The sequence below is a fragment of the Bufo bufo genome, chromosome 1, assembly GCF_905171765.1.
Source record: "Bufo bufo chromosome 1, aBufBuf1.1, whole genome shotgun sequence".
NCBI classification, from domain to species: domain Eukaryota; kingdom Metazoa; phylum Chordata; class Amphibia; order Anura; family Bufonidae; genus Bufo; species Bufo bufo.
The window spans coordinates 476928384-476944705 of NC_053389.1; the positions used below are offsets into that span (position 1 = coordinate 476928384).

The window sequence follows — 16322 nt, forward strand, 5'->3', positions numbered from 1 at the left end:
TTCTTTTTAAAGATGGAGGTGCGATTACTGAATTCTTTCACCAAAGTCTCGCGTGACTTTGGCTGAAACAAATTTTGCCTCCACAGAGGCAATACATTTTAATGCTGTAAGAGAGACAGGTCTACGTACAGCATTAAAACAGTGTGTGAACGAATTGACTCAACACTAGACATACGGTATCCGTTTTGCCTGGAGTTTTCTTGTGAACAAGTGGCCCATGTGTTCAGTACATATACATGCAGTGTTCTCTGTGCAGATATCAGGAGTCTAAAATGGATGGACACTCGGTACTGACTGAGAATGTCCTAACTGTATTTAAAAAAAAAAAGGTTGCATTAATTCCCTCTTATAAATTGATCGCTAGGAAATGGCATCGCATTGTGATTGTTGGGGACTGACCTCTGGACCCATGACCGATCCTGAGAATAAATGGGCTGTAGTGCTGCTTCCCTTCCCTCTAACTTGCACAGCAGCGTGCTGGCCACTTGCCCTGCAGCTGCAGCACAGTATGGTCTGGCTGCGGTTCCCAGTACAGACAGGTGGTCGTGAAGGGAAAGCTTAGAAGCGGATGCAGCACTACACCAACATTGCATCCAGAGGTCAGACCCTCACGCCCCACCTATCGATACGCCATCTCTTTATTAGATGGGAATACCACTTAACCAGCACAAAATTACATTCACATTGTCTTAATCTTCCTTATAGATGCCCCAAGGAAGTGTATCCACATGTATCCACTATTATAAATCTCTGTCTCAAGTACCTGACATATGATCCCAACTACAACTATGATGATGAGGATGAAGATGAAAATGCAATGGACGCTGATGGTGCAGATGATGACGACCAAGGTATTGTGTGCTGTTTCAAATATCGATCAGGCATTAACTTTTCTTTTTTGTTATCCTTTAAACTATTGGTTGAGATAAAAAATTATATATATATAATATATATTCATATTCATAAATATTCGCACATATATACACACAAAGAATATGATGTAAAGGGGGTCTGTCACGACTGTGGACCGTTAACCATTTACATGGCACTGTAGCTCTCCTATTGCCATTTTCAAATATACCTTTATATCCTGATCCCTCTTCTTTTGCCCCTTAAAAACTTTATTATGCTAATGAGGATACGAGCCCAGTAGGCTGTAGTTATTGGTAAAGGAGCCCCCCTCCTGGGCTCATCGGCGTCCTCATGATGCCGCTGCAAATCTCGCACACGAGCACATCTTATAGCTCAGTTGGTGAAGCTGCTGCCCACAGAAGGTAACAGACATGGAAATGCATGCCTGTGCAAGATTTGCAGCAGCATCATGATGACGTTGACGAGACTAGGAGGTGGAGAGAAGAAAAGGATGGGAGTAGCAGGGTTCCTTTCTATTGGGGTGCGGCTGGGATCATTTACCAATAAGTACAGCCCCCTGGACTCTTATGAAAACCTGTTTCTACTGAAAAAGAGGAAGAATCGGAACATAAGTGTATATGAAAATCATAATAGCAGTGCTATACTACAGTACAAACTGTAAATATGGTCCCCAGTGGTGACTGACTTCCTTTAAGGAATTAGTAACTGTTTTAAAGCAGTCACCAACCACGTACAGGTGAAATTTGAAAAATTAGAATATTGTGCAAAGTTCATTTACTCAATTCTTGAGTAAATTTAGTTTTGTTATTGATAGCGGGGCTGATTTTTATCTGTAGACTTCACACTAAAGTATAAAACTCTAATATTTCTATCTGGCTGCAGGCAGTGATGATGAGTACAGTGATGATGATGATATGAGCTGGAAGGTGAGACGTGCAGCTGCCAAGTGTCTGGATGCGGTGGTCAGCACTCGTCATGAGATGCTGCCAGAATTCTACAAGACAGTCTCTCCGGCATTGATAGTCAGGTTCAAAGAACGTGAAGAGAATGTGAAGGCCGATGTCTTTCATGCATATCTATCACTCCTGAAACAGACCAGGCCTGTACAAAGCTGGCTTTGTGACCCTGATGCAATGGAGCAAGGAGAGACTCCCTTGACAATGCTACAAAGCCAGGTTGGTGTCTTTATCTACCTCCCATTTTCTGTAATACATTATGGAAAGGTGTTTATATATTATTATGGTATAGTGGTCCCTGAAGATACAATATTAATTGGTTCCAGGAGGACCACTGTATGTTGAAACCATTGTAAGTTGGGTAATTGGGTCCAAAGCCCCAAAATGTCATCCAAGATAAGAGAAAATGAAGATTTCAGAAAGATAAGCAGATAACTAAGACAGATAAAACAAGTCTTTATATATAACTGTCAGGAAAAGCTGCTAACTAGCATCTAATACAGTATGTTACTAGAGAAGTGGCCTTCATTTATTGGATCCAGGTCTGAGACATTGTATGTTGAGTCTGATTTCAACTTACGATGGGTAAGAAAAGACCACTGTATATTACACAGCTCCTTACCATTCTCAAGACCTCTGCTATTGTAAAATAGAAACATAGGTGTTAGGCCTCTTGCACACGACCGTATGGCTTTTTCAGTATTTTGCGGTCTGCAAAAAAACAGATACGCAAAAAATATGGATGATGTCTGTGTGCATTCTGTTTTTTGCGGAACGGTAAGGCTGGCCCCTGATAGAACAGTACTTTCCTTGTCTGTTATGCGGACAATAATAGGACATGTTCGATCTTTGAACGGAAATACGGAAACGGAAGGCAACGGTTCGTATACAGAAGGCAAAAAAAGGAATGTCAACGAAAAATAAAAAAAGTTTGTGTGCAAGAGGCCTTACTTTCATAGTTTGGCAGGGGAAGCTTTCAGTGTCCAGCTGACTTTTTGGCCACATTCACAAACTGGATTATTTTGACAGCATAATCTAAATACTTTACAAGTAAATCCATATTTGATGTAGATTTCCATTTTGCTGGTGAGTTTAACCATATAAATTATTGAAATCTGCAGCAGTTTTGTAGGTCATGCTATGGATTTTCATTTCTGTAGCATGCAGTCCCTTCTCTGTAAAGCGTGCACTCCAACCAGTGTAAATGAGGTTAAGTGCATCTCTCGTAACAAGCCCGATAGGTGTGAGACCTAGACATGATCGGGACCAAGGTTTTAAGACTATGGATGTAAATCTTAAAGGGGCTTGCCTCTTCATGCTTCGGCCCATTGTGCTAGGGTTGGGGATTGCCAAAAAACCCCAAAAAGTGACCAATCTCCTTTAACTTCCAGGATTTTCTGGATTATTTAAGTACATTTTTTTTTTTCACTGTGAAAACACTATCAAGCATTTGGGGGGGTAGGGTGGCCAACCCCTTTAAAACAAGCTATATGGTCGCTGCCTTGGAAGACCTAAATTCTCCTCCACCTTCCATGACTTGCACATGCACATGTTTTACTTTTAATTCACAGATGGCAGGACATGACAATATGACCTTACTGGATGTTGAGAATGCAAGTTACTGCATCTCTGCAGTTAAGTGCTGTGGCTAAGGCCTCATGCACACGACAGTGTTTTTTCACTGTCAGTGATTTGGCTTCAGTGGTCCGTGTCCGATTTTGCTTCAGTTGTGTTTCCTTGTGTCTTCCTATTTTTTTGTCTGACAGGGGGGAAAAAAGGAAGGTTAATGAAAAGTGTAATTTTTTTGCACCAAGGTCTTGTAGAAAAAAAATGGACACAGATGACATACCAGTTGTGCATCCGTTTTTTTTGACGGACCCATTGACTTGAATGGGCCCGTCCTCCGTTTTCCACTGACAAGAATAGGACGGGTTATATTTTTTTGACGGACTGGAATCACGGATGCAGAGAAAAAACTGAGGACTATCAGTTTTTTTCACAGCTCCATAGAAATGAATGGGACCTCCGCTAAACTGTGAAAAATGACGGAACGGACGCGGATGCACACAACGGTCGTGTGCATGAGGCCTAAGGAACCTAAGCTAACCTCATGCACATGACCGTTGTTTTATTCCGTGTCCATTGTTCCGTTTTTCGTGATTTTCTGCGGACTCATTGACTTTCAATGGGTCCATTGAAAACTCTGCTAATGCACTGTTTTTCATCCACGTCCGTGATCCGTGGTTCCAGTCCGTCCAAAAAAAATATATAACCTGTTTATTTTTTTTTTGCGGAAAACGGTTCGCGGACCCATTCAAGTAAATGGGACTGCAAAAAAACACTTGAGACACACAAGATTGTCATCCGCGTCAGTTTTATTCCTATCATTTGCATGGCAAACCTGTCTTAGATTCTTTTTTTTTACTTTCCTACATGTCTGGTGATCCTCCAAAAATAAAGGAAGACACACGGAAACAAAAACTGATCACGGAACAACGGAACCTCGTTTTGCGGACCGATAAAAACTGTTTACTACTTTAAAACCTTTTATTTAATAACTATTAGCCTCCTTAAGGGCTAGAACCCTTGTCATATTCACCCTAATAGAGCTCTATTAGGGTGAATAGGACTTTACACTATCCCTGCTGTCCTGTGCTTTGTGCACACAACAGCAGGGAGCTGACCATGGCAGCCAGCCTCTCATGTGCCCCCCAGCCTCTCATGTGCCCCCCAGCCTCTCATGTGCCCCCCAGCCTCTCATGTGCCCCCCAGCCTCTCATGTGCCCCCCAGCCTCTCATGTGCCCCCCAGCCTCTCATGTGCCCCCCAGCCTCTCATGTGCCCCCCAGCCTCTCATGTGCCCCCCAGCCTCTCATGTGCCCCCCAGCCTCTCATGTGCCCCCCAGCCTCTCATGTGCCCCCCAGCCTCTCATGTGCCCCCCAGCCTCATGTGCCCCCCAGCCTCTCGTGCCCCCCAGCCTCTCATGTGCCCCCCAGCCTCTCATGTGCCCCCCAGCCTCTCCCTCTGATCAGCCCCCTCTGGTAACTCAAACCCACCCCCCCTCCCTCCCCAGTATTAATCATTGGTGGCAGTGGCCACAGGCCCCCCCCCATCATTTTTGGCAGTGGGCAGTTCCGATCAGAGTCCCAGCAGTGTAATGCTGGGGCTCCGATTGGTTACCATGGCAGCCAGGAGTCACGCTACTGAAGTCCTGGCTGCGATGGTATGTTAGTGAGCAGCATTATATTCACCGGGCGCTCCTTCTCATAGGTCTGTGCGGCGCATTGCTAATGCTATAAGCATTAGCAATGCGCCGCACAGACACAAGGAGCGACCGGCGGCCACGGTGCACGTGAGTATAATGCTGCTCACTAACATACCATGTCTCGCAGTAGTGCCGTGGCTTTCTCCTCATCTTTTCCTAGGCCAGTGACGACATTAATCACACGGCCTAGGTGCAGCTCAGCTCCATAGAAGTGAATAGGGCTAAGCGTGATACCAAGCACGGGCACTATACTATGTACGGCGCTGTGCCTGGTTAAATGTGAGAAGGCAACGGTGCCCACCAATCTGAGAGGATGACCAGAGGAGTGTAAAACTCCTGGAAAAACCTTTCAAGTCCTATTTATGTTAGCTAACCATAAACTATATAGTATCCTTTTAAATGTAAGTGCTACTATATTACTATTTATCTTTATTTAGTCAGTCATTTGTTGAGGTATGAGATCATCACGGTTTAATCAGCGCTTTTGACCTTTTAAGTTTATAATTCCTTTGTGTAATCTCTAGGTACCTAACATTGTAAAGGCACTGCATAAGCAAATGAAGGAGAAGAGCGTGAAGACGCGGCAGTGTTGTTTTAATATGCTGACTGAGCTGGTCAATGTGCTGCCGGGGGCTTTGACACAACATATTCCTGTTCTTGTGCCAGGTAAGTGACATCTCCTATCTGTAGTAGCGTGCTATCTAGAGTGGTTAAAGCATGTACTGAACTCTGTGAAGTCAGGTTTTTCTGATTTTCAAAAGCTTTTTTTTTTCTTGCAGGAATTATCTTCTCGTTAAATGACAAGTCAAGTTCTTCTAACCTGAAGATAGATGCTTTGTCATGTTTGTATGTAATCCTCTGCAATCATTCTCCTCAAGTCTTCCACCCACACGTCCAGGTCTTGGTGGCACCTGTAGTGATCTGTGTTGGAGATCCATTTTACAAAATCACATCTGAAGCCCTCTTAGTTACTCAGCAGCTTGTGAAAGTCATTCGCCCACTGGATCAGACTTCTTCTTCCTTTGATGCGACCCCATACATAAAAGATTTGTTTACATGTACAATCAAGAGGTTGAAAGCAGCAGATATTGATCAAGAAGTAAAGGAACGGGCAATCTCCTGCATGGGTCAAATAATATGTAGTTTAGGTGATAATTTGGGAAGTGATCTCCCCAGTACACTTCAAATTTTCCTGGAGAGATTGAAGAATGAGATCACCCGATTGACTACAGTGAAAGCTCTAACCTTAATAGCTGGATCTCCATTGAAAATTGATCTGAGGCCAATCTTGGGAGAAGGAGTGCCTATCCTTGCCTCATTTCTCCGGAAGAACCAGAGAGCGTTAAAACTTGGCACTCTTTCTGCTCTAGATATCTTGATAAAAAATTATAGTGACAGTCTGACTGCAGCAATGATTGACGCAGTGCTGGACGAGCTTCCACCTCTTATTAGTGAGAGTGATATGCATGTGTCCCAGATGGCAATAAGCTTTCTCACAACATTAGCTAAAGTTTATCCATCCTCTCTGTCAAAGATCAGTGGATCTATCCTTAATGAACTCATTGGGCTTGTGAGGTCGCCGTTACTCCAAGGGGGAGCTCTTAGTGCAATGTTAGAGTTTTTCCAAGCCTTAGTCGTGACATCAACTGTGACTTTAGGCTACATGGATTTGCTGCGCATGCTGACTGGCCCGGTGTATGCCCAGAGTACGGCTCTCACCCACAAGCAGTCGTACTATTCCATTGCCAAATGCGTAGCAGCCCTTACTCGAGCCTGCCCAAAAGAGGGACCAGCTGTCGTTGGTCAGTTTATCCAAGATGTTAAAAACTCTAGGTCTACAGATTCAATTCGTCTGTTGGCTTTGCTTTCTTTAGGTGAAGTTGGACATCACATTGATCTCAGTGGACAGCTCGAGCTAAAATCTGTTATATTAGAAGCATTTTCCTCTCCTAGTGAAGAAGTGAAATCTGCAGCATCTTATGCACTTGGAAGTATCAGCGTAGGCAACCTACCAGAGTATCTGCCCTTTGTCTTACAAGAGATCACTAGTCAGCCCAAAAGGCAATACCTCCTACTTCATTCCTTGAAAGAAATAATAAGCTCTGCAACAGTAGTGGGCCTTAAGCCATATGTAGAGAACATCTGGTCTTTACTACTGAAACACTCTGAATGTGCTGAGGAAGGAACCAGGAATGTTGTGGCCGAGTGCTTGGGCAAGCTGACACTGATAGATCCAGAGACTCTGTTACCAAGGCTCAAAGGATATTTGGCTGCAGGTATGTATCCGAATAATAACTGCAATGTGTAAGGAGTCATACTAGTAATGATGTTTTATGGTTGGTCTGCTTGAATTTAATTTTATTTTTTTCCTTCTACTCTGAGACCGCTTCCTGCATATTATCTCTAGTGACTTACCTGATAGTGTCCTGAATACATTAGCTTGGACTCCCATGTTGTTCCTTGCATTAATATACTGACTGTATCCATCTGATTTAGTTGGTCAGACAGGTGGCCCCTGCTCGGTGCCTGGGCTAGGCAAGCTGTTCTTTTGTTTGCGCTAATTTCCAGTAAAGTTTGACTGAACAAAGTGCAAGAGATGGGTAGACACATGCGTATTCCATAATTTGTTGTTTTTTAAAGGCATATTGCCGACTTGAGGTGGTAGGACCCGCATGCTAGGTGCTGCAACATTCGGCTAGTTTTTAGGATCAGCACATGTTCCAAAGATTGGACCACAATGACCCTTCAGCAACTTGTATGCACAGTGTGTGGGCAGGAGTGTTGCTGTGGGAAAAAACAGTGAAGGAATAGCAGTGTTTTTAAAGGGATTGGTTGGGTCATTTTACATTTAAGAAAAAAACTGCTCCCAACTGAGGTGGGTCAACACTGTGTCCATTGATTGGCACAGCTGGCACCACCTATGTGATGAGAAGGACCAGACCGGTGAGGGATCATGAATGATCTTAACTGGAGTGGTGGGGAACCGGTAAAGGGAGTATTGATTTATTTTATTTTTTTCATGCAGAGGCACTTTTTTTTTTTTTTTTTTAACAAGGAAAATGTAGCATGTTGTCTTGTCATTCCAGGATTTTAAAGGGGTTATCCCATCTTAGACAATGGGGCATATCGCTAGGATATGCCCCCATTGTCTGATAGGTGCAGTTCCCACCACTGGGACCCACACCTACAAGGAGAACGGAGCGGAGAAAGTGGAGGAGGGCGCACTGCGCATGCGCAGCCGCCCTCCGTTCATTTCTATGGAGCCGCCGAAAATAGCTGAGCGCTGGCTCGGCTATTTCCGTCGGCCCCATAGAAATGAATGGGAGCGGTGGCCGCGCATGCGCGGTGTGCTCCCATTCACTTCAATGGGAGAGGCGGGGAGCTGCGCCTGGTGGTGGACGGACCCTGGGAAACCCGGGGTCCTCCAGCCACAACTCTCCCCGGCTCCGTTCTCGTTGTAGGTGCGGGTCCCAGAGGTGGGACCCGCACCTATCAGACAATGGGGGCATATCCTAGCGATATGCCCCCATTGTCTAAGATGGGATAACCCCTTTAATATTGGTGGTCTTTCCTCAGGATAGGCCATCAGTACATGATCGGCAGGGGTCTGACACCCCACTCTCCTACCGCTCTGCTGCTTGCGTAGTCACAACACCAGAACTACGCTGCTCCATCCATCGTGCATCTACACAATGGACAGAGCTGTGTATCTCTGGCACTGACTTTCGGCATCAGAGCTACTCTACTCTATCCTCAGGACTCCTTTAAGCAACACTATGTAGCCTTTTCATTCTGAAGTTTGCAGAGGTGGATAAGGATATAAAGATGTAAAATGAAACTTTCCCTTGTAACATCTCATTCTTTATTGAATTTAAAATCTGTCTGGAATTTGTATCCTAATTTTCTTCATTTCTTCTAGGTTCATCATATGCACGGAGCTCTGTAGTAACAGCTGTTAAGTTTACAATTTCTGATCATCCTCAGCCCATTGATCCTCTGCTGAAAAATTGCATTGGTAAGCTTAACATACTGATAACGGCAATATCTGTATAGTGGATATTCATGGGACTATAGGGGGACTAAATCACACTGTGTCTCTCCAGATCACACAATTGTATTAGGTTTGCCTGCAATTTTTGAAGTTACAGTTGTGGTTGATATGGTTTATACAGAGTATTATGCCATGCCTAGCATAACCCTATAGTTAGTTATAGAACTATGTAATTTATTACACCAGAACTCACATTTTATTGTGTCCCCCCTCCCCCCAACAGGTGACTTTTTAAAGACCTTGGAGGATCCAGACCTAAATGTGAGACGAGTAGCCCTAGTGACCTTTAATTCTGCCGCACACAACAAGCCATCCTTAATCCGAGATTTGCTTGATTCTGTGCTTCCTCATCTTTACAATGAAACAAAAGTCAGAAAAGAACTGATAAGAGAGGTTGGTGAAGGACGTTTAGAGCTATTCGACAGTCTGTTTTCCCAGTGTATTTCACATGTATTTCTTTTAGGTGGAAATGGGTCCTTTCAAACACACGGTTGATGATGGGCTAGACATCCGGAAAGCAGCCTTTGAGTGTATGTACACTCTTCTCGACAGCTGTCTGGACAGACTAGACATCTTTGAATTCTTAAACCATGTGGAAGATGGCTTGAAGGATCATTATGACATTAAGGTAATGTTAAATCTTCTTTAAGTGTACTGCTGTTAGTATTGTCTCACCTGTTGTACTTAAGTTACCTTAAGTATTATTCATAAAGCCTTTTGATTTGCTTTTCTCTTGTAGATGCTGACATTTTTAATGTTGGTTAGACTGTCTACCTTATGTCCAAGTGCTGTACTGCAGAGGCTTGATAGATTGGTAGAACCATTGCGTGCCACCTGTACAACCAAGGTATGTTACTTTTTGTGGTCTGATGTATTCTGGACCAGCTACATATTAAAGTTTTTGGGGTTTTTTTGTGCCATTTTCTTGTTTAAGGGGTTATCTGACCCTTTGTAACTGATGACCTCTCCTCTGGTCATCAGCATCTTGTCGGTGGGGGTCTGACAATTGGGACCCCCACCAATCAGCTGTTTGAGAAAACCCCTTTGCAGTTACAATATTTGGTGTCCTCTGGCACTGGTGGTATACACAGGACATAATCACAATACGCTACAGATTAGCAGATTATCTAAAATAAATGATTGACCACTAGGCATTCACCCCTGAGTGCGCTGTGCTGTATCATTTAATAAGAGGGGTACACACTAAGCTGTGTGGATCATGGAAGGTAAGGGCTTTCTGTAGCTAATTCCATTCAGGATGTTATCCTATTTTAATCAGCTTTGCTAAAACATGAATTTTGTTAATCTGCAGGTGAAAGCAAACTCTGTGAAACAAGAATTTGAGAAGCAAGATGAATTAAAGCGCTCAGCAATGAGAGCAGTGGCAGCACTTTTAACCATTCCTGAAGCAGAGAAGAGCCCCTTAATGAGTGAATTCCAGTCCCAGATCAGCTCAAATCCTGAACTTGCCGCAATATTTGAAAGTATTCAAAAAGATACTTCATCTGCCAACCTGGAATCAATGGACACAACTTAAATATTCCTAACCAAGTGGGACCATAACATTGATCCATATGATGCACTGAAATTGACAGGTTCTAAATAAGGCAAAAGATTGAAATCTTGCGTATCAAGCTTCACAATGCCCACATTCTTAAAGGAGGGGGTTTGGCTTAATTCCATTGTTGCTTTTTGTAGCCTTTATTCAAAGAATATGTTTCCATAATAAAGAGGTTATTGGTTCTGCCATTTTAAAGATGGTGATAAGTTAGAATATATTATGTGTGAAATCCCTTCCAGCAGCCATCTCCCCTTTAGGATTCAAACTGTTAAAATGGACCATGAACACATTTTATTCCACGTTGTCTCTGGTTTCAGAGCTGAACACATTTAGCTTTTGTATTACTTTTTGTTCCTTGATTCCGCTACATAAAAGGCTTCTCTGGCTTGCAGATCAAAGTCTTTGTAATGTTTGTTACATCAGACACAATTGAGAAGTAAAGACTCCCTTTTAAATTTGTGGTGGTAGAACACACTCCCTAATCTGCACTTGCATGACCAGGTTCACACATATAATGTCTGTAAGATAGCATGCATTTCTACAGAAACTGCATAATGTTTCCGGGTGCAGTTTAACCTTACGGGACTGACGAGCATTTACATGTACTATACTATATTGTCCTAGCGTCTTTGCAGAACACTTAAGCAGTTCAGTGTAAGCACCTGACTGCTCTAGAAAACCTATTCCATCAAGGGTTTTATAAGTTGTGTGAAAATCTAGCTTTTGTTAAAGAGTTGGCCAATTCCTGCCAATGAAATCACAAAAAAGTATCATAGAAGTGCAGATAATTGCCATTTTGGAAATAAAACAAATTGTGTTCATATTACGTACATGGGAACACCAATAAATAAGTGGCTCATGTGCTTTTTTTTATTTTGTATTACTCTTCATCAAATATGTTTTTAATGGCACCACATGTGTGTACACTTTGACACGTTAACATGCCAGAAGCAGTGATGGCCAGTTCGCATTGTTCGCCCGCAAACCTATGCGGGCTGCCATCTTTTTTTCACAAGTCCGGCGATGCACAGGTAAGTCCTTACCTGTGCCGCGAGCCGATCTGAAAACAAATGCGGTCACCGTGTGCAGGCAGTTCCGAGAGCAGCCCGATGAAGGCCCCTGGTGGCTTTTCTCGGAACTGCCTGCTCCCGCTGACCGCATTTGTTTTCAGACTGGCTCGCGCACAGGTAAGGGCTTACCTGTTCCTCGCCGGACTTGTGAAAAAAGATGGCTGCTCGCTTATGTTCGTGGGCGAACAATGCGAACTGGCCATCACTGGCCAGAAGTATTTTGTTTAAAGGGGTCATCCAATTTCAAGAAAACCCACCACATGCGTTGGGCCCCTCACAGGTAATATATTTGCCCCGCTCCCGGCGCTGCTACTGCTTCTCCCTGTACACGGATAAAAACATCTGGTGCTGGGGGGGAGCAGCAGCCAATGGCAGACAGGGACGAGCCTTCCAAGCATCGTGGGTGACGCTAGGGAGGCTCGTCCCCGCCTGCTATTGGCTCCCCTTCCCCGATACCAGATGTTTTCATTCTTGTGCAGGGAGAAGCAGCGGGGAGGCTCCTGGCACATGTGGGGGGTTTCTTGAAATTAGATATCCTCTAACTGAATGTGAACAAGTGAATGGTGCCAAGCTTCAACACTAGACACAGCTGTGGACAGGAGTGGTGCGGTTTCTGGGAAGAAAATATCAAGCCCTTTTTTTAATCGTAGAAAATGGCTTTTAAGAACATCATGGTTATATATGGCATAGAATTGGGTTCTCGTAACTGATCACACAGTACTTTTAAGGGAAGCTAAAAGCATACACATAGATTCCATAAACCCCTGTTACTGACATTTCTTTTTATCCAGCACTCTTCTCTATAAAACATTTTGAGCCAGTTAAAAACTTCCACAGATGCATGAGTAAACAAAAACCTTACTCCTTTCAGATGACTCATGAGTAAGGATGCGTTTATGGACATCTGGAACGCGTAGGTTTTTTCTCACACTCACCTGGCTGTGGAAACTTAACTGTCTCTAAATAAAAGATATACTGTTTTTATGGAGAAGAGTGCTGGATATTTTCAGTATTGAAACCTGATGTGGAGGAGCCGTACACCACTCCAGTGGAGTGACGACCGTGCAACAGTTTTTTTAGGCTTGTTGAGCTGAAACTATATTTATTTTCCCCATTAGATATGCATATGTTTGCCTTATCCATTTCAAGAATATCCAAATTCTGTATTTTAATATTTTTTATTGTTATTTTAAAGGATACTTGTTTATGGTGGCCTGTTGAGTAGGCAGAAGGTTATAGAGCAGGAGGAGCTAAGGAGACTGATATAGTTTTGTGGAAAACCATTCAGTTTAACTAGTATTTTATTCATTTAAAGGGGTTGTCTCACCTCATCAAGTTATACTTACCATATGTATAACTTTGATATACTGTAAGTAACTTGCTAATGTAGTTTAATTGGCAGTAATGGCTCTCGTCCCCACTATCTTTATTTTTTCCTATCGCCCATGACAGCACCACCGGAGAGAGGAGGATCTTCCCCCCAGAGACAGGAAACCTGCAGAATAAAATGGGCAGGCACTCTCCTCCCCTTCAGTGTGGTTTCCTGTCTCTGACTGGAAGCCTGCAGCGTGTGTGCATGGTTCCTTCCATCTGGTGGCTCTCCCTTACTAACCGGCGAGTTCTGGTAAGTTTGGTGGCATCAGGTTGTGCGCTAAGGGCAGGCAGAGGCACAGCTGAGCTCCGGAGGGGGCGGTCAGTGTGCGGGATCATCGTTGTATGCGCCCGGAAGACGAAACGCCGGCCACCAGGGGGAAGAAGAGCAGTGTCTCCGGCTATGAGCAGGCCGTGAAGCGCTCCTGAAGTCACGTGACCGGCTTTCTAAGGAGCCTACTGTCCCTCCTGCTCGGCCCAAAAAAGTAGTTTCTAAAAAGAAGAATGAGTGCGCCTTATGCAGAGTGGGGTTATCTTCTGACTGGGATAAGAAAATTTGCCAGCCCTGTATAGATAAGTAGGTGGCTGAGGAATCCCCCTCTTTACAAGTGCCTGCAAGCATTAGTCAGCTCGGAAGTTAACGCGTCCTAGGCTGCCAAGAGACAGCAAAGACCTAAGCGTAGAGAGTGCACTGGGGAACCCCTTTCGTCGGACTAGGGGGAGACCCCTTCCTCGGTATTTGGGCTCTCTGATGTTTCATCTTAGACCTCTTCTGGGGTGGAAGAAATGGGGGGGGGAGACCCTGCTTCCCTGTAGAAAACACTGAAAAACTCCTTAAAGCCATTCGCTCGACCATGAGCATAGAGGAAACTTGGGAATCCTGCTCATTTCAAGATATGTTAGGGGGGTTGGAATGCAGACAACATGGTACCTTTCCAGTACATAAAAATGTGTCGGCTCTAATAAAAGGAGAGTGGAGAAAGCCCAATAAGATGGTATTTTTATCAAAGAATCTTAAACGTAAATATCCTTTTAAAGATTCTGCCTCTTGGGATAAGGCGCCTAGAATTGATGTGGCTATATCCAAGGTCTCCAGGAAGACGGCCCTACCATTTGAGGATATGGGAATATTAAAGGACCCTCTGGATAAAAAGGCGGATGCCTTTCTTAAAGGTGCTTGGGAGGCATCGACCCCCTCTTTTAGGCCCAGCATAGCCTCCACTTGTACTGCCCGGTCTTCTATTGTCTGGTTAGCCGAGCTAGAGTCCGTTAAAAAATAGGTGCCCCCGGGAAGATATCTTGACCTCCCTCCCTACGATTAGGAAGGCAGCCGACTTTCTGGCGGATGCCTCTGCTGACTCAGGTTGGCAGCCAGGTCAGCAGCTTTATCTAACTCAGCGCGCAGAACGCTATGGCTAAAAAATTGGAGTGGGGATATTGCTTCCAAATCAAAACTCTGTGGAGTCCCATGTGAGGGGGAATACCTTTTTGGTCCGAACTTAGACAATCTTCTGGACAAGGCGGCAGACAAAAATTAGTAGTGTCCTGGTTTCCAGGGATCTTTTTCTTATAAAAAAATAGATTCAGTCGTCCCTTTAGGGGTAACCAGGAACAGGATAGAAAGGCCAGGGAAGACCGTTTCAGAGGTCAGAGGAAAAGCAGGAACTTTTTCTTTAACCAGTCCTCCTTGGATAAGAGAAAGCCAGACTAGCAATGACGCCAGAACTCCGGTAGGGGGCAGACTGAAGGACTTCTTAGCAGAATGGAGGAAAATTTCCTTAAGCCCTTGGATTCTAGATACCATCGGCGGGGGCTTAAAATTAGAATTCCTTCAATCTCCTCCTGCCAGATTCTTACCAACCATCGATCCATTTTCAGCTCTAGGAAAATCAGTCATGGAGGAAGAGGTGTTAAAATGAATAGGAAAATCGGTTTTAACCCCGGTAACAGAAGAATAAAAGGGCTCAGAAAACCAGACAGGTCTTTCAGAACCATTATAAATTTAAAAAAATTAAACCTCTTTCTTCAACCCAAAAGATTCAAAATGGAGACTATACGATCAGCGATCAACCTCCTATATCCTCAGTGCTTCATGGCCGTTCTCAACTTAAAAGACGCGTACTACCATGTCCCCATTGCGATAGAACATCAGAGGTTCCTAAGGGTGGCAATCTATCTGAAAGGTCAACTGGAACATTTTCATTTTCAGGCTCTCCCTTTCTGCCTTTCCATGGCCCCGAGGGTGTTCGCGGAAATGGTGGCCCACATAAGGGAAAAGGATATTCTCTTTATCCCTTACCTAGACTACTTCCTTATTGTGGGTCAGACAGAAGAAGCCTGCAATTCAGCAGTATCAGAAGTCCTGTCCATTTTAAACAAATTGGGTTGGAAAATAAACTAAGAGAAGTCAAGACCCCATCCAGAAAGAAGGCAGACCTTCCTGGGCTTAATCCTGGACTCATCTCTCCAGAAAAGTTTTTTTACCTACAGAAAAGGTGGATATCGTTCAAAACAAGATCAGATACCTGACCAGGAGACCAGTTACCTCAATAAGAGCAGCAATGTCAGTCCTCTGCTCCCTCACATCTTGCATCCCGGCAGAAGGGGGGAAAAAGTTACACTCCAGAGCCTTACAGTGGAAAATCCTGTCCAATTGGAAGGGAAGCAGGTCCTTAGACTCAAAGCTGAAGATCTCAGTCCAGACCCTCCAGAAGCTATCCTGGTGGCTAGATACGGATAATCTTATCCGGGGTGCCCCGTGGAAGACGGACAGTTTATTTTGCCTGACGCAAGTCCTTGGGGGTGGGTTGCCCACATTCAGGGAACTTCCTTCCAGGGTCGTTGGGACCACTTACAGAGAGTAAAGTCCTCCAATCTGAAAGAGTTGATGGCGGTCGGCCTTGCAATGAGGGCGTCCCTTCCAGAAATAAAGGGAAGGGACCTAAGGATTCTTTCGGACAACAGAACTGTAGTCTCCTATTTGAACAAACAGGGAGGGACAAGATGCAGAGCCCTCATGGAAGAAGCTTATGTCATTTTGGGTCTGGCAGAGAGAGTGTGCACCTCGATCTCAGCAGTACACATCAGAGGTGTGGAAAACAAACAGGCAGATTTCCTGAGCCACCATACCATGTCTCAGGGGGAATGGTCTCTAGACCCTTTCATTTTTCAGAAA

The 16322-nt window shown here is 44.2% G+C and overlaps 1 protein-coding gene across 1 annotated transcript in view; it reads left to right on the forward strand.

The window, feature by feature from the left end:
* CAND1 (cullin associated and neddylation dissociated 1) overlaps window positions 1–11567 on the forward strand; it is a 32508-nt gene extending 20941 nt beyond the window's left edge. Inside the window, exons 7-15 of the mRNA XM_040409551.1 lie at window positions 706–851; window positions 1756–2048; window positions 5619–5760; window positions 5874–7370; window positions 9014–9109; window positions 9369–9538; window positions 9609–9773; window positions 9885–9992; window positions 10458–11567. Coding sequence (XP_040265485.1) covers window positions 706–851; window positions 1756–2048; window positions 5619–5760; window positions 5874–7370; window positions 9014–9109; window positions 9369–9538; window positions 9609–9773; window positions 9885–9992; window positions 10458–10682 — 2842 coding nt within the window. The 3' untranslated portion in view covers window positions 10683–11567. The remainder of the gene's footprint in view (window positions 1–705; window positions 852–1755; window positions 2049–5618; window positions 5761–5873; window positions 7371–9013; window positions 9110–9368; window positions 9539–9608; window positions 9774–9884; window positions 9993–10457) is intronic.
* Window positions 11568–16322: the final 4755 nt, after the last annotated feature.